At 40.5% G+C, this 18,595-nt stretch overlaps 2 protein-coding genes across 2 annotated transcripts in view; one reads left to right on the top strand and one right to left on the bottom strand.

The window, feature by feature from the left end:
- The window catches only part of LOC140141642 (E3 ubiquitin-protein ligase TRIM45-like), a 28,487-nt gene extending 19,305 nt beyond the window's left edge, over positions 1 to 9,182 (top strand). The window contains exons 2-3 of the mRNA XM_072163553.1: positions 1,694 to 3,225; positions 9,179 to 9,182. Of these exons, the coding sequence (XP_072019654.1) occupies positions 1,694 to 3,225; positions 9,179 to 9,182 (1,536 nt within the window). The remainder of the gene's footprint in view (positions 1 to 1,693; positions 3,226 to 9,178) is intronic.
- The window catches only part of LOC140141428 (Fanconi anemia core complex-associated protein 100-like), a 42,343-nt gene extending 32,269 nt beyond the window's left edge, over positions 1 to 10,074 (bottom strand). The window contains 1 exon segment of the mRNA XM_072163278.1: positions 9,808 to 10,074. Within this exon segment, the coding sequence (XP_072019379.1) occupies positions 9,808 to 9,993 (186 nt within the window). The 5' untranslated portion in view covers positions 9,994 to 10,074.
- Positions 10,075 to 18,595: the final 8,521 nt, after the last annotated feature.

The raw sequence follows: 18,595 nt of genomic DNA on the forward strand, positions 1-18,595 counted from the left end.
AACTTCATAATCTTTAGGTGCATATCGTTAGATTTATACAATTTACTTCAATGTTTAATAATTTGCCATAAAATTTGTAATGTATCGCGAATTTAATAAAAATCAAAATTATTTGATATCAGAAGGACATTGCTCGTGCTCAAAATGCAATTCGATGTGTCTGATTTGGTCAGGTTCCACAAAAAAAATATATACAGGTGTAAACATCGCTATCCGAGCCCTTAAAACATAAATTTACAATGCAATCTGTGAAAAGTAAGGCAATATCAAAACGGGCAGGTTAATTTGTTGGCTAAGTTGTACTTATTATGCAAGATGTGTTTTTACCCTCACTTTTGGAAAATGCTTAGGTTTCACTTAGTAGGCCCGTACTTTAAATTATTTGGACCTTTCTTTCGACGCTAACTGTTTTTTATAACATTTTTTGCTTCTTTATATTTTTACACTTTTTCAGTGGATTAGGCCCTTTTTTAGGCCTATGCATCTGTTTATTTTTAAATAGTTTGCTTTGGGTATGTTTAATAATGATAAAAGCCACAGTAGGTCTATTTTTTGTATAATTTTTTATTTCACTTTAGTATATACATCGGATGTTTCATCTGATGGTATTTTGGCATGTTTGAATATTTACTTACATCGATCAGTAGGCCTATCCGATACTTAAATATTATAATGTTTGTGACGCTCCAATTGATTGGGGGGGGGGACTGGTAGCCCGTGACTGGAAGTCAGGGCTTTTATTTTGCGCCGAATGCGACCAAGTTTGTTTGTTTGTTTGTTTGTTTGTTTTTGCCGCTTGAAGTTCAGGGACATAATAGGCCTAGATAAATGGGTTGTAATACATGAATAGGGCCATCCAAATAACGCAAACCTCCCACATCTAAACTTTTCGCCCCTTCCTCCCTCTTAAAGTAGAATCATGCCTGATTTAGGTCCTTCCTTCAAAACATATTATACCATGTATGCTGCGAATCAACGATATATATCCTCGGAATGATTCCATCACAAAGTTACAAAGTTACTAGTAAATAAATAGTGTCCATAATTGCATGGTTGTTCCAAAATCCAACACTCGATTCACAGAAAAGAGTATCATTGCTCAGGTGCAGCGCAGGTCTAGCTTTCTTGAGGTAATGAGCTGCAATTGACTATTTCATATGAACCTATGACCATTTTGCCAATTTCCTTATTATGCAAAATAGAGTCCTAAACACAACTACTTCAATAGTTAACACATTAGAAGTGGGCATAAAGAACTATTGATTGTCTTTATAATTCAAGAAGGTGGTTACGGATGATTTGAACTAAACACCTGGATCGTGATATGATGGGTAATTCTATAGAAATTTTACATAAAGCTGAGTCCTTGTATTTTTCACTCGCACCTAGTACGGTCATTCTATTAGTGTATTTGATAGTGTATTGTCCGGCATCAATGATCAATTGATCAATTTGTAAAGAGCAACAAATTTCAATAACACTCCATTCGTGGAAAATAATGGAGCGGCAAAACAATAGCGCGACGTCATAGACCTGTGTGTATTAAGTCGGTTAATGGCATGATTAGAGCGTTAGTGGATAAGAATGGCTTCGCGCTCAGCTGCTCAGCCATTCTTATCCACTAACGTTCTAATCCTTGGCCATTATCCTATACAGAATAGACCTATATCTTCTTTGTTGTTTTGTTATGTAGGCAAAAGAAGACTACTGCAAGAAGCTGTGCAGCAAGTGTGAGAAACCAGACAACCAAGCCATAGTCTACTGCAAAGACTGTAAGCACTACTTATGTCAATCCTGTTTTGATGTACACAAAGCATGGGATGCCATGAAACACCATAGAATAGCTACCACAGAAGACTTGATATCAGGTAAAGTCACTCTCTCTGATGTCAACGACCAGTACTGCGCTAAACACGAAGGCGAGGAAAAGAAGTTCTACTGTGAGACTTGTAAAAAACCTGTATGCAGAGACTGTATTGTATTGAAACAATGCTGTCGTGATCATGATACCGTCCCTCTCAAACAAGCTGTTGATAAGCATCTTATTCACGTCAATAAAGCCATGAAAAAGTGTAGTAAAAAGAGGCAACAGTGTCAGAAGGTCATTGACAAAGCTGAAAATGTTCAAAGGGCTCTTTCCAGTTCTGCTGATAAGGCTAAAGATGATCTTAAAAGGAAGGAAACTGCTTATGTCAAAATAATACAAAATATCTTTGGGAATTTCATATGTGACATTAAGAGGTCAGAAAAAGAAAGTAGTGAGAAACTTTGCAAAGTAAAAGATAGTCTCTCAATGGATCAAACAAAGATAGAAAGTGCACTGGTACAGGGTGAAGGGATATCAAGACCAGGGTCCCCATATGAGGTAATGAGTAGGTGTAATTCAGTGTTGAATTCTTTAAAAGAGGCGAGTAAAGTGGAGTTGGATACGGTAGATGAAACATTGGCAAATGTACCAATCCCTGACACAGCTTGGATACTAGGTCATAATTGGAAACAAAAAGGTCAAATCAAAGTACCTTGTATGAATGGGAGCGGACCTACAGGGATTGCTGTAACATCAGATGGCATAGTTGCAGTGTGTGTTGATGACAGAGTCCTAGTGCTGTCAAAGTCTGGTGATCTCATGCATACAATTGATGATGGTATTAAGCTGGGTGGAAATGGTGATGTCGGTATCACATCCACCGATGGTTTTGTTATACCTAAAGCCAATAGACGTTGTAAGGCGTATGATAGCAAGTACAAATTACTTTCTAAATTCAAGACATATGATGCAAACAATAAGCCATCTGCTGCTAGAGCAGTAACTGTAGACAAGAATGGGTGTATAATACTAGGTATGGGTGATAAGGCAATATCAATACACAATGCTGATGGGTCATTGAAATCTAGTTTTGCTATACCCGATACACCATCTAGGATTGCTGTCACATCCCATGAAAAGATTGTTGTAACAACTTATAACAACCACACCCTTCAATTATTCAACTATTCAGGCGAATGTCTCCTGACCTTTGACCCTCCTCCTGAGGTTAACACCTGGGAGCCTGTATATGTGTGTTGTAGTAAAAGAGATGAGGTGTTTGTCGTGAATTGGGGTGAGCCTGTGGCTATCTACAGATATGCTGCAAGTGGGGCGTACATGGGGTGTGTTACTACTGATATCAATAGCCCAACTGGTATTGCACTCTCCGATGATGACCACGAGCTGTATGTAGCAGAGTATCCTGATGATGATGATGAAGAAGATGAAGATGAGGATGAGGATGAGGATGAGGAGGATGAGGATGAGGATGAGGATGAGGATGAAGATGAAGATGAAGATGAAGATGAAGATGAAGAAGAAGAAGATGAAGATGAAGATGAAGATGAAGATGAAGATGAAGATGATGATGATGAAGATGAAGATGAAGATGAAGATGAAGATGAAGATGAAGATGAAGATGAAGATGAAGATGAAGATGAAGATGAAGATGATGATGATGATGATGATGAAGAAGATGAAGATGAAGATGAAGATGAAGATGATGATGAAGAAGATGAAGATGAAAACAGAGATAGAGGTGATGGTCACAGCGTGGTCAAAATATTCAAAAGACCGAAGATGAAGTGAAACGATTGCCACTTAAAGCCATTTTTTTAATTCAGGTTTTTACACGATTGTAATCTACTTTAGTAAACAAAGATTCTCTGCAAAAAACAAGACTTTAGGTGCTGTAGTTTTGTCAAAATCCGAGATTTTGAATAAACTGCCGGAACCAACGTTTTATTATTACGATAGAAATATTAGTCGAACGCATATATGCGATGTCAACATAGAACTACGTACACGGCGTGCGGGGCACACACACACGCGCCAGAGGATCGTACCATATTACAATCGCCGGAGTAACATGCATTGGCACTAGTAGTAATTTCCAATTTCCTTTGCTTTACCTCACTTGTTCGGCTCAAAATTAAAAGGGGACATATCTGACAGTAAATGCTAACATTTTATTGCAAATGAATACTAATTTATTTTTAAAGAAATGTTATAATATGGCTTTAAGCTTTAGGCAGCTGGGTACTCTCAGACATGCATGTAGTAAAAGTGCCATATTAAGTTTGTAATTATTCACGCAAGAAACATGCAAATAAAATGCTATAAATAATACTAGAAAGTTAGAATAATCCAATGGTGCAATTGATAGCAAAATAAATTAATTTCCATTGATCAGTACTTGTTAGTAAAAGGGATGTTTTTATGCTCCCGAAATGTCAGTTGTTCTAAATTTTGAATGTTGTTGTACAATGTACAAACAGTAAAACATTTATTTTCCTTGGTTGTGTACACTGCTTGAATCTTTTTTGGATCCATCGAAATTCTGGTTAAGCTTATTGGTGTCAATGTGTTGTCCAATGCATAGTTTACACACAAAGGGATGTTTTTGTACACTAAACAAATATCTAGGGAGATTTTTGATTTTCAATTTTCATCATGCATTTGAGGCCCGAAAAATTGTCCTGCACATGTTCCTTTTTCGCCCCAAAACCAAAACATTTTGACCAAAATATGGTAAAATTGTAAAATTTTGCACATGCTTCACATGCACTGGCTCTATAGCAAAATTCACCTTTATTTTGGGCTTAAATTGTCTGAAATATAAACTTTTCGCAATCCCTCCCCTGCTCAGTCGACAGAATTGTTAGATTTTTTATTGACAAAATGTACGATTTACATAAACCTTTTGGTCTATTTTAGACCAAACATGAACCCCATTTTGCTGTGTGCTTTGCGCATTTATCTCGGTAAAGTGAGTAGATTTGCGAGGCCAAAATCATAAATATGAGTGCTAAGGGCAGCTCCTCTGATTCCTGGAAAAAACATAAAACTCGTTAGCTGGATCAAAATACCGGGACAAAATTAAATGCATCTTCCTTTGGCACGATTTAATGAAACAATTGTCCTCAATTTTGGTCATTTTAGCACGTTCATGTTATAAATTGCAATTTTTTCAACCACTATGCGCGCATTTGTCCCAGTAATGTTCTCTTAATAGCAGATCAGTGGGACGATTTGGAAAATGGCCACTGACACTGTGACTCCGGTACATCCTCCTTTGAATTTTAGCACTGAACAGTGGCGTACCGTGGCCGCCCTTACCCAAGGGGGCTGAAGAAAATTCAATTATGCCGCCCCTTCCTCAACAGCCTGAAAAGGTTGACCCAAAAAAAAAGGGATTTTTTATATTTTTTATACTTTTCAAATTTTTTCAGCCCTTTTTCTTTACTAATTCTTTTTGCCGCCTTCTTCTTCCACCACCCTTCGTTTGCCGCCCGTTTTCTTCCACCGCCCTTCGTTTGGCCGCCCCTGCTTTTACCCCAGAGCTGGCGCCCAAATATGTGCAGGCTGAAGTAGCAAATTTAGTGTAAAAATTTAGAGTACCGGTACAGTCTCTTTTTGCACCCACTGTGGTACCAGTACTGTGGTGGAGGTAGCCGAACCAAACTGGCTGCAGAAAAACTATTGTAATCGCCATTTTCAAAATTGATGGCCAATTCGCACATATCATGGAGCTGCAAAAAAATAGACAAATTGCAGGGGTAGGAGTGTAACGATTGCTGATTTGGTGATGCCAGCCCGGAGTTACCGTAAGTTCATAGGAACAGGACAAGTTTATATTTAAATCTGAAAATGGTGAATTAAAGTCATTATGGTGCAATGACCGTGCGATTAAAATGTGTTATTCATAGTACTTTATTCAGAGTACTTCGTCTTACTTAACAGTATTGTTCTCATCAAAACCCGGTTGCTCTACCTATGGCACTCTAGCTGAAATATAGGATAATGTAAGATTTTGTAATTAGTGTATTTTAGCTAGAGTATCTAACTATTTCGATTTGCTAAGTGGCTGTGCAATAATTATGAGCCCGGGGGGGGGGGGGTAAGATTTCTGAACAGCCCACCAAAAATTGCTTGCCCCCCTCAGCCTGCCAAAAATCGCTTGCCCCCCTCTTGGCCCGCCAAAAAATCTTTGTCCCCCCCTTTGCACTGTATGGCAAATTTTTTGGATCCCAATTTGCAAACCATTCAGTGATCCCAGCTCAAGTGTAAAAAAATTTAAATTGTTTATAAATTGCTTAAAAGTGAAGGATAAGTCAAAGTCATTCAAATTGTCATTTGGTATTTTTGAAATAACAAATGTGGCAAAAAACAAAGAAAACAGCAGTACTGGCGAAGTTGAAGCCCCATTCAAATACATATACAGCTAATTTAGATACCGTCAGACTTATCTAAATTACAGATTTGTACAAAATGTCTTATTTTGTCTTTAATACATGGCTTTCAGCTGAACCACTCACAGGCTATGTTAGCACATCTATGACAATGACAAAGGTACCAAAATCTGAATTTTGAGGATTTTTACAATTGTCCGGATGAGCAAATCACTGAATGGGCCTTTAATAAGGTAATTAAAAATTATAGAATTTACCCCCTAATGAGTATTTGGCTAGTAAAATGCAACAAATGTACCCCTTTTGGACTCATAATTGACCAAAAATTTGAAAAGGTACCCTGAAGAAGTTGTTCAGTTTCAGAAAGCTACCCTTATTCTTGAAAATCAGTGTTTTTAGACCCTAAATGTGTCACGCATGCGTAACTTGCCTTGCCTAAAAAAACACCCCTTTTTACTTGGTCAGGCATGCGTACAGACTATTTATGTGAGTGCCCCCCCTCCCCGGTCCTGTGAAACTTGCAAGTTGCAATACATTTTCTGCATCCATCAGAAAAGCTACAAGAACGTCTCAGCCTCAGAACCCTTATAATGTTTATAAATTTGTCTCTAACGCCTGTTAGATAAACCATGTAAAAAATAAGGGCCCATCCAAAATGACTTTGTTGAGCTAGAATGAATAGACCTTTTCATATTGTGTGAATCGGCATTGGAAATGTTTGCAAAACACTCACATAAATGGATGCGAGGCTCGCGAGCATACTCCTTACACGCCAGCGTTAATTCTCCTCAACTGTGTGCATTGATGCAACACACAACTGGTGTAAGTACGCGCCCAAGAACTGCGTATGATCACTTCGGAAATCTTCTATAGTAGGAATTCCAATTGAATGAACTCAATCCAACCGTGATCGTATATAGCGTATTTCAAATGTCAATGCGAACAAATGACCTTGGATACAATGCTAACCAATCACGAGTGTGTGATTGGCATGGTTGGATTCACTTCCGCATTACTTATAGTTTAATGAACGGGTATTACTTATTGGGAGAGAAATTAGACAAAATAATGCACGCGCGCTGATGTTGATGCGTCTAATGCACGAGCCCCGAAGTTTATTTAAAATCTATTTCATACACGAGAAGAAAAAAAACATGTGATTTTTACTTTTTTTATAACAAATTATCACTAAAATGTTGGAAAACAGAACCAAATATAAATGCATCAACCCGCCCTGAAAAATGACTCAATCCTACGTGACGCGAACACGCGCGAAACACTGCGCGTAGTACGCGGAGTGCACAATATACACAATCAATGCATGTTTCGTACTTGCTTTTCTGATTGGCTGCTTTGATATAGGAGTGTATTATGAATAAGAATCACGCACAGTCGCACACACTGGCGTACATCACGCAGTGTATGCAAAAAATTGTCACGCTATTGAAAGCTGCGTTCATTCAATTGGAATTCCCACTATAGTGCGACGAGTGGCATCATGTGATGGTCGGAGAGAGCCGGCAAAACCGCGAAGCCATATGGCATTTTCCATGTCTCAGTTAGCTTTGTCACATGTTTGTGGGGTTCATTATCAAACTCTAACCAACTGCCAACGGTTTTAGCTTGTATCATGTGTATTAATTTTAAATTTATTAATAGGCCTACTTGCATGACTTGTTTGTGATATTTTAAGCGTTTTAAAATTTAAAAATAATCCCATTCAATTACACGGTCGACAACGGAAATGTACTGAATTTAGAGAATGCACGGCGCTGTGTCTGGTTCCATACATCTGGTAAGCAGGTACGAATAATTCCGTGTGAATTGAGACGTCAGAGCAGGTCAAAGTACTATTTTAGCCTGTAGACGTCCCCTATCCTATCACTCAAACAAGGAAATCTCTTCACAAATTCACTCACCTTGCGATCCTACATCATCATGTGAAACAAACATTTAAGTTTCCAAAAACAACTTTGTCATTCCTCAAAACTACAAGTAACTTCATTAATAAAAAATTGAAATCCTATTATTACCGGTTATTGAAAATTTTGTTAGATTTAAATGTCAACCAAAAGAAAGCATGAGTCGAATTCAGTTGACCAAAATGGTAGCTCCTGCCTCCTGGTCACCTCAGATATGACGTCAGTATCAAGCTGCTTATTAAATATTCATGAAACCGACCACATGGTCACAATCGGTGGATAGGTGAGATGCATATTCATGTATGAATGGCTGTAGTCCGAATAATCAGTCCCAGAACAAATTATTAATTTCTGACATGATCGTGTTCTGGGTCCATATGAAATCTTGATGGCAAATTGGACAAAAGAAGCACATGGTTCTACTTGACAGCTTTTTAATCCCTATTCATGTTACGTGAATCACGCTATTGTGGACCATCTTTCTGATACTTGTGTGTTTGGACAAGCGGAGCGGTCTTTTGTCTACCTCTCTGTTTGTAAACAGACGAGGATGTCGAAATTGACATCCTCTCCGAATAGGAAAGTCAGCGTAATAATAGTACGGCACTAGTATGGCTGCTGGCTAATCAGCGATGCGGATAATATAGTATTCATCACCGGGACTGAGAAATGCGAAATTTTCAACGATTGTACCGGGGAATTTCAGACACTGAGACTTCTACAAATTCGTCCAAAGGTAACCAAAGGGTTGGGAATCGCATTTTTAACTGATCACTAAACGTTTCGGAATTGGGGTCGGCTAAAAAGTAGACCATTTCGGGGACTGTAATTGGTGTATATGTCACATTTTGAACAGTGAGCGATAAGAGACCGATTTGGCTTTCAGCACATTTATTGGGCCTTGCTCAGTGTGGCACGTCGCCCACCACCTGGAAAACTTCGATAAAATTTTATGAAAAGGTCTATACTAGCTCGAGATACTCTAGCTAAAATACAGGTTTACATTTACTATCTTACATTATCTTGCTGTATTTCAGCTAGAGCACAATAGAGAAACCAGTTTTTATTTGGAGAACAACTACTGTTACGTAAGACGAAGAAGAAACCCGCCACGGAACCCACCCTACTCATTATTTCATTGTACTTACTAAGTAAATTGCCCTAACACATTACATAATCAACACAAAGCTTTTGTGAGGACGTAGTGAGTGGATAAGAAACTGACAGCGGAGGATACAACGACACGCCGATTGTTAGTTGTCAATCATGACTTGCCGCAATGACACGTTTTAGTAATTTACTGCATTAGTGCATGGCATTCCGCAAGCACCATGACAAATTATGACATATTTTTCCAAAGATCATCTCATATGAAGTAAGCTGAATGCGATCTGTACTTTTGTAACAACTGAGACGAAATACATTCCGATCGCTTTTGATCACTTATTTTAATTTTAATATCGGCGAATTTGCTTGAATTGAAATTTGAAAACATGTGAGTTCATGTTGATTGTTGTGTCCTGGGTGTTGTGTAAACATAGTTAGCATGGACACAAATTAAATTACGATGCAATTACTTCATCTTGGGTAGAATTGGCTCGTGTCTGATACGGGCAGGGGCGAATCAATTGGTGCATGGTGCAGGGTTGCAGAATTTTGCACCTACCTTCCGCTCAGAATTGTGGTAAACATAAACCTTCTCCGTTCCGTTAGACACGGCACAAATCACACTCTTTTCATTCCTTCCATTAGTTTCTACAACCAGTGAATATCCACCTACGATCTGATCAATTACAACGCAAGTTTGATGACTTTTGTTGCGGGACAAATTGGAGCCCATGGAGGCTGACATCTTGATTCCAGTGTTTCTAGAAATATTTCTTGTTTACTTTTTGAATGGCGTGTCAGCGTGTGCAATGGCATGTGTCTGCATGGCAGCAGCTGGGTAATAAATTTCCCGTTTTATATCCGACCCAGATCGCCCGGCCAGATCGTAAGTAGTAATTGTGTGGTGTAAAGAAGTCGGTGCTAATTAATATACATAGTTTAAAACAGGTCGTAAAGTCATCAAGTTGATAGCTTTTGTATTAAATGATGAGCATTCATGAGCATGATCATGCCCGGGGCCCGGTGGGCTCAATTAAAGGTATACTAAAAATGCAGAAAACCTTTGACGAGCGCGTATTGTAAGGATACATCGCGTATATACTGCGTTGCACGCACTTGTCTCTGATTGGCTGCTAAGGCGATATGTTGTTGCTGAGATGAAATTTATGAATGAACTGTGCGCCGTACGCGTTGTTAGCGCCGAATTTGCAACATCACGGTAGTCGCGCTCGTAAACGGTTTGCTGCATTTTAGTATAGGACGTATGACCGTTCCAGGATTTGAAAATGACCCCTATTACACGGGAAATCAAGGACATTTGCAGCAATTTTACCCCCTATTTTGCGCGAAATCAAGGAAAATTATCCCCCAAATACCTCCCCTATTTTTATCATTTTGAGGACGCATTTTCATTTCACCCCCTTATCACGAGGAATCAAGGACATTTTTCCGAAACAAATACCGTACTCCTATTTTTACCATTTCAAGGACACTTTTGAATTTGCCCCCTATTTCACGGGGAAATGAGGACAATAACGAAAACTGTAGCGGTAAAACGCGGACGAAAGTCCTAGAAATCACCCTATTTTTCATTTCAAGGACAATTTTGCTCCAAAACAAAACACTACTAATTTAAACAATCGCGAACAATTTTGTCCTCGAAAATTCCGCGGACATTTCTTGAAAAGTACCCCTAATTGGAACCATCATGCGTAGGCTACACATTGTCAGTGAAGACTGAACCCACCGGGGCCCGGGGGAACCACTTGGATCTGATTCTTGGATGCTATACCTCCAAATACTCCCTACATGTACATATAAAGTTTTAAAGGAAATCTGAACCATAAACTAATCAATGGCTCATATAGTTATAATTATATACCCCTAAATTAAACATACCAGACAGTCTATATGAATTTCGGAATATTCCTAACAAAGAAAAAGCACTTTTAATCCTTCGTTTCTGCGATTCATGCATGCATGGAAGCCGCCATGATAGCTGCTTGCGAATCCTTTCTGCCACAAGCGGTATATATAGTGTAACCTTTCACACAGACCCTCGGCTACCTTCGGCGGCGTGTGTTGCTTTATGGCATTATGACGACGCGACCCCCCCCACAGCGAATTTTGTTTTTTAGTGCTGTTTTTACACTTTTCGTTCTCAAAAGACATTGTTGATCATAAATATTAAAAATACATTTTTTTATGTTCTTCTGTATAGTTTTATGGGTAAAAATTGTCGCGTTTTCTTTTGAACGAATGTTGAATCTGAACTTTGGTAACTAGTATTCGCTTCGTGTCACCAAAGTTCACGAGGGACGAGGCTTGTGGCACGGATATCGCTGGTTTCAAAATCGGGGTACCGTTACAGCGTAATAAAAATACATCGGGTAGCAATATGGCAGCCATCATGGATTTCAAACTGACGGCTGATCGTCGTAAGGAATTAAGAATTTCTCCTTTATTTGGACGTATATAAGCGTAGGACTTTTACTGTTTGTCGTTTTTATTATTACTGCAACTATATAGCCATTGATTAGTTTATGGTACAGATTTCCTTTAACTGGAGGTGTGATTGAGAGGTCTATTTTTGGAGTCAGGGTCCTACGTCGCTACATCAGGGCAGACTTGAAAGCTGAATTTGTTTGATGAGTAATTGTGGATGCAGGCAAGTTGTTCCACTCTCTGGTCGTTCGTGGGAAAAATGAGTTGATGAAAGCGTCGGTGTTGGTCTGGTAAATTTGGTATTGGTTGTTGTGTCCTCTTCTGGTCCGTTCTGTCTTTGGGGCGATGTATTTGGTGTGGTCAATGTCCATGATACCATTCAGGATCTTGTGATTCAAGCAGGAGATTCTGTTTCTTCTGCGACGTTCTTGAAGTGGCAGCCAGTCTAAAGATGTTCAGTGCGGTGACACTTGTGTCTCTCCCATAAGTACTGGTAACAAATCTAGCTGCAGCATTCTGGACTTTTTCAAGACGAGAATAGAAATAACATGAATAAAGGAAACGCATTCACCCAGAAGAAAAGTGTTAATGGTAATCACTCCATTGTCGTTGCATCTCTGTATCGCCCAACTAACAACGACCTCCAGTACATGGAAGAGTTGAATAGCGCCATCAGCCTCCTATGCATCAGCAATCCTGGTTGCCCTATCTGGATAGCCGGCGACATCAATCTACCTGACATTGATTGGAGTACCAACAGCATCATTTCACCAGGCGCGTAGCAAGCGGGGGGACAGGGTGGACGAAGTCCATGGGCCCCGAGGGTTCAGGGGCCCCGAGCCCAAAAGCAAAAATTAAATAAGGGCTGATAATGGAGAGCAGGGCCGAATTTACCACTGGGTCAGATGGGCCCGTGTCCAGGCCCCCCCCCCAAAAAAAATTGCCCTATGCATCTTTCTTTTAACCCCAATAACAGCATGTTTTTTGGCCAAAATAGGGTAAAATTGTAAAATTGTCCGCGCTTATGCCAGATTCAAATGGCAAAATTTATGTTCAGTGATCTGGGCTAAAATAGTCTGAAATTGAATTTTTTTCGCGTGCTTTTATGCGCAAATGTCCTATTAACATCGTAACAAAATATGTAGGCCTAAACCAAAACTAGGCCACGATGCCTTCCTCGGCACGTGAGTTCGGGCCTCCGATTTTGGCCTGGCCCAGGGTCAACATAAGATAAATCCCACCCTGGTTACAAGGGCCCCGGTACTGCTCCTTGTCCATGGGCCCCTGATGCTCTTGCTACGCCTCTGCATTTCACACCAATACCGCCTTGCATTGAATGAATCCTTCTTGCAGCTCATGACCACCACTGGCACTGGCCTTGAACAGATGGTCAATTTTCCTATCAGAGGTGACAACACCCTTGACATCATCTTGACTAACAGGCCCTCGCTCACCAATACATGTGCGGGTCTTCCTGGCCTGAGTGACCACGACATCGTCTATATGGATGCTAATGTTAGAGCAAACAGAAGGAAACCAGTCCAGCGGAAAATTCTCCTGTGGAAGAAAGCTGATCTTGTGGATCTTCGTCTGAGAGCAAGCAAAGTGTCAGATAACTTTACGGCTGAATACAACACCTCAACACCTGTGGAGAAACTGGCTAGCGTGCTCCAGGAGGAATTGGACAAGATCATAGTAGACTGCGTACCATCCAAGCTTAGTAGCACCAGAGTGAATCAGCCGTGGTTCAATGCTGAAACCAAGCGAGCTCTGAGACGCAAAGGTCGCGCCTTCACAAAAGCCAGACGTACCAACAAAGAACGCGACTGGCCTCGTTACAAACGCCTTAAAGGCATTACCCAAAGGACCTGTAGGAGAGTCTACAACAAATATGTCCATGACATCATCAGTAGTGAGCCAGGCAACAGGAACAAGAAGTTGGGAGCCTTAGTGAAATCTAAGAGACAGCTTTGGCATTGCCCCCTTGAAGGATGGCGGATACTTGCATTCCGACCCCAAGACCAAGGCGAACATCCTTAACAGACAGTTCACATCTGTGTTCTCCAGAGATAACGGCGCTCCAATCCCAGACCTGGGAGACAGCCAGCATCCCTCTATGGATGACATCGATGTAAGTCTCAACGGAGTTATCAAGCTTCTAAGAAATTTGAAGCCTCACTCTGCATCCGGACCAGATGGAATTCCAAACATGCTACTGAAGGAAGCAGCTGAAGAGATCGAACCAGCAGTTACTTTGCTATTCCAGGCGTCGATCAACCAAGGTAGTGTTCCATCCAGTTGGAAGAAGGCGCATATTGTCCCCCTCTATAAGAAGGGAAGTCGTTCAGAGCCTGCTAACTATCGCCCAATCTCCTTAACGTCTGTGCTGTGCAAATTATGTGAGCACGTAATTCACTGTACCATAATCCGCCACTTTTCTGCCAACAACATCTTATCTGATGCTCAACATGGGTTTCGTCAGCAAAGATCATGCGAGACACAGCTGATTGTCACTCTAGAGGAATTAGCCAAGGGGCTGGACAACAATGGCGCAAATTGACCTAGTACTGCTCGATTATGAGAAGGCATTTGATAAAGTGTCGCATCGCCACCTTCTGAAGAAGATCGACCATTATGGTGTTAGAGGCCGGACCCTGAAGTGGATCACCAACTTCCTTCAGAATCGCACTCAATCTGTTCGTGTCGATGGCCAGAGTAGTACTGAATCCACCGTCTCATCAGGCGTGCCTCAGGGCAGCGTTCTTGGGCCCCTCCTATTTTTGGCTTACATTAATGACCTGCCTGACTGTGTCTCCTCATCAACCACCAGACTCTTTGCTGATGACAGTGTTGTTTATCGCTGCATATCTACTACAGATGACTCTGCTAGTCTACAGCAAGATCTAGATGCCCTTCAGGAATGGGAGCGTAAGTGGCTCATGAGTTTCAATGCCTCCAAGTGTCAGGTTCTACAGATCACCAATAAGCATAGACCAATCCAAGCCAATTACACCATCCATGGCCAGAATCTTGGAGTCAGTCTAGATTCTCGGTTGAGCTTCAATACCTATGTTGACACAATCACAAAAAAAGCTAACAGCACCAGAGCCTTCTTTTCAAGAAACCTTTGTCACAGCAGACACAAGGTTAAAGAAGCTGTGTACACTACCTTCATCCGCCCAACAGTCGAATATGCTGCCACCTCATGGGACCCCCACACACAGAGGAATACAAGCAAACTGGAGCAGGTCCAACGTACATTGTAGCTCAGCTCGGTATGTCATGGGTGATTACAGCAAGTACAGTAGTGTCACCGCCATGCTGAAACATCTTAGCTGGACTTCACTTCAGGAACGCCGCCGCAATAGCAGACTTCACATGATGTACAAAATCCGGTTCAACCTGGTCGACATCCTCTGGAACCTCTACATGTCTCAGCTTGCATCAACCACCAGAGGCCACAGCTCTAGGTTCTTTATTCCACGCACCGACTCTTCAACGTATGCCAGCTCGTTCTTCCCTCGCACCATCCGGGAATGGAACCGTCTACCAGTAGACCCTGCTGCATGCCCATCCCTCAACTGCTTCAAGACTGCTCTGAGGGATGTTCGTCTGAAGTAGGCGCCACCAGACTTTTTACTTGCACATGTTTATATTCGCACCTGTTTTTCAACACGTTGTGCGTTTATTCTCGACCAAATGAGAGCTGCACAGTAATGGAAGGAAGGAAGTCTCTCCCATAAGTAAGTACTGGTAATGAATCTAGCTGCAGCATTCTGGACTTTTTCAAGATCAGTAATGTTTTTGACGCTGCAGATGCGTAGTCCAAGTGTGGGCGGACAAGAGAAGTGTAGAGTTTTTCTTTGGTAGTAGTTGAGGTATGGTGGAAGTTGCTTCTAAGAAAGTTCAATACTCTGAAGGCTTTGTTTTTGGCATTGTTGACTTGGGCGTTCCATCTCAAGTCATTTTGGATGAAAATACCTAGATATTTGTTATTATTTGTCTCTTCAAGCTTGACTCCCATCATGTTGTAGGAAGTTACACCTGGATTCCTCTTCCTGGTGATGCGCATGGTAGTGCATTTCGATGGGTTGAACCTCATGCCCCATGTTTCGGCCCAGTTCACCATGGTGTTAAGATCAGACCGAAGTTGGTTTTCGTCTTCGGGGGACTTGATGGTGTTGTAAACAATTAAGACAGTCATCCGCGAAGAGTCTGGTGGTGCTGGTCACTCCACAATGGATGTTGTTTAAAAAGGAGAAAAAGTTAGGGACCAAGGACTGTCCCTTGTGGTGCTCCACTAAGAACCGGAACCCAGTCTGTAAAATTTCCATTCACCACAACTCTCTGGTGTCTTTTTGTAAGAAACGACTCAATCCACTGCTTTGTGGTACCCCGGATGCCATAGTGGTCCAGTTTAATAAGAAGACGCAGTGCGGCATCACGTCAAAAGCTTTTGACCCAATTGGCGTGTTTTTTTGTTTTGGTTCATGTTGCATTTAAAAAACTCTATAAACAAACATAAGTCAGAACTTAACACTGTCATACAGGGTTCTAACCGGGGGTACTCAAGTTTGGTTTTGGTAGGGACGTGCAGCTGAGAATTTGAAAGTGGACCCATAAATATACCAATTTTTCAAGAAATTTGGACTCATTGATATACCAAAAGTCAGAATTTTCGGCCGAATTTAACCCAATTTGTCTTAGTTTTTACAAATTTTCCCAAAATTTTGGGAAAATTTTGGGAAAATTTTGGCTAGATTAAGGAATAATTGGGCTATTTTCCGAAAAAATTTCATATACCAAAATAGGCTTTGAAAAAGGGGTCATTGATATAATACCAAAAGGCTGAAAATGCTACGCATATTGCGGCCCGCCCCCGTTTGGTTATTTTTCCTGAGTACCCCCCCCCCCCCCGGTTCTAACTTTTACCCATATTCAACATGTTCTATTTCATTTTGTTTTATTACAGAACAATGGTGAAAAGACGACCACGTGAGTGGGAGTACCTAATGCCCCACGTATGTAAATACTGCAGAAGATTCTACAACGATGTGTTTAGATATTTGTCTCATATAAGGCATCATGAAATGCAGATTCGTCCTTATTGGTATGACTTTAAGAGTGCAGTGATGTGTGAACCTATTCCCAAGATACAGAAGGCTAAAAGCAGTGCAAATAAGTTGTTAGAAAGAAAGGGGTCGTTATGGCACGAGAATAGAAATAAAGGAAACACATGCACACAGAAGAAATACCAAGATGAACAGAAAATATATAAGAGGAAAAGAAACAGTGCACGGCGTGTAAAAATGGCGATGAGATGCAGCAAAGAACTACAGAGCAAGAAAGGCACAAAGAGACACGTATCCTATGCTCAGCAAAATTCCCAACAAGTATCTCCAAATTCCAGGTGTAAGAAAGTTTCCAAATCGGGCAGTATCTCAAAGAAATCATCCACAAGTCAAGGAAGCAGCTGCTCAATGGATGAAGGAATAGAGACACAAAAGACTTGTCGATTTTGTGCTAAGAGTTTCATTACATCTAGTTATGTAAAACAGCATGAAAAGCTTCATACCAAAGAGGGACTTTTTAAGTGTAAATTTTGTGAAAAAGGTTTTACTTCGACAAGTAACTTAAAGACACATGAACGTATTCACACTGGAGAGAAACCTTTCATGTGTACATTTTGTAGCAAATGCTTTAAATTGTTGGGTGATGTGAAGAAACATGAACTTATTCACACTGGAGAGAAACCTTTCATATGCAAAGTTTGTAGCAAATGCTTTGCACGGTCGGGTCACTTGAAAGTACATGAACGTATTCATTCTTCAGAGAAGCCTTATAATGAACGTTATAAATGTAACTTTTGTGACAAGAGTTTCACAACATCAGCAATGAAGAAAGTGCATGAACGTATACATACCAAAGAGGGGCTTTTTAAGTGTAAATTTTGTGACAAAAGTTTCACTTTGCCATGTTACCTAAAGGCGCACGAACGTGTTCATACTAAAGAGAAACCTTTCATATGCTCATTTTGTAGCAAAGGCTTTACGCACTTAAGTAGCTTGAAAGTACATGAACGTATTCATACTGGAGAAAAACCTTTCATTTGCAAAGTTTGTAGCAAAGGCTTTGCACGATCGCGTGGCTTGAAAGCACATGAATTTATTCATACTGGAGAGAAACCTTTCATTTGCAAAGTTTGTAGCAAAGGCTTTATAAAGTCGCAAGACTTGAAAGTACATGAACTTATTCATACTGGAGAGAAACCTTTCATATGCAAAGTATGTAGCAAATGCTTTAGACAGTTAAGTAACTTGAAAAATCATGAACGTATTCATGGAGAGAAATCGTTTATATGCAAAGTTTGTAGTAAAGGCTTTACACTGTCACGTGAATGGAAAGCACATGAACTTATTCATACTGGAGAGAACCCTTTCAAATGTAAATTTTGTAGCAAATACTTTACACAGTCAAGTCACTTGAAAAATCATGAACGTATTCATACGGGAGAGAAGCCTTTCATATGCTCATTTTGTAGCAAAGGCTTTATACATTTAGGTAGCTTGAAGCAACATGAACGTCTTCATACTGGAGAGAAACCTTTCATATGCAAAGTTTGTAACAAATGCTTTACACGGTTGAATGACTTGAAAGCACATAAACTATTTCATACTGGAGAGAAACCTTTCATATGCAAAGTTTGTAGCAAAGGCTTTACACGGTCGGGTGGCTTGACAGCACATGAAGTTGTTCATACTGGAGAGAAACCTTTCATATGCAAAGTTTGTAACAAAGGCCTCACAACGTCAAGAAACTTGAAAGCACATGAACGCATCCATACTAAAGAGAAACCATTCATATGCAAAGTTTGTAGCATCGGCTTTACACGGTCGGGTGAC

Source organism: Amphiura filiformis, chromosome 19 (assembly GCF_039555335.1).
Source record: "Amphiura filiformis chromosome 19, Afil_fr2py, whole genome shotgun sequence".
Classification (NCBI taxonomy): Eukaryota; Metazoa; Echinodermata; class Ophiuroidea; order Amphilepidida; family Amphiuridae; genus Amphiura; species Amphiura filiformis.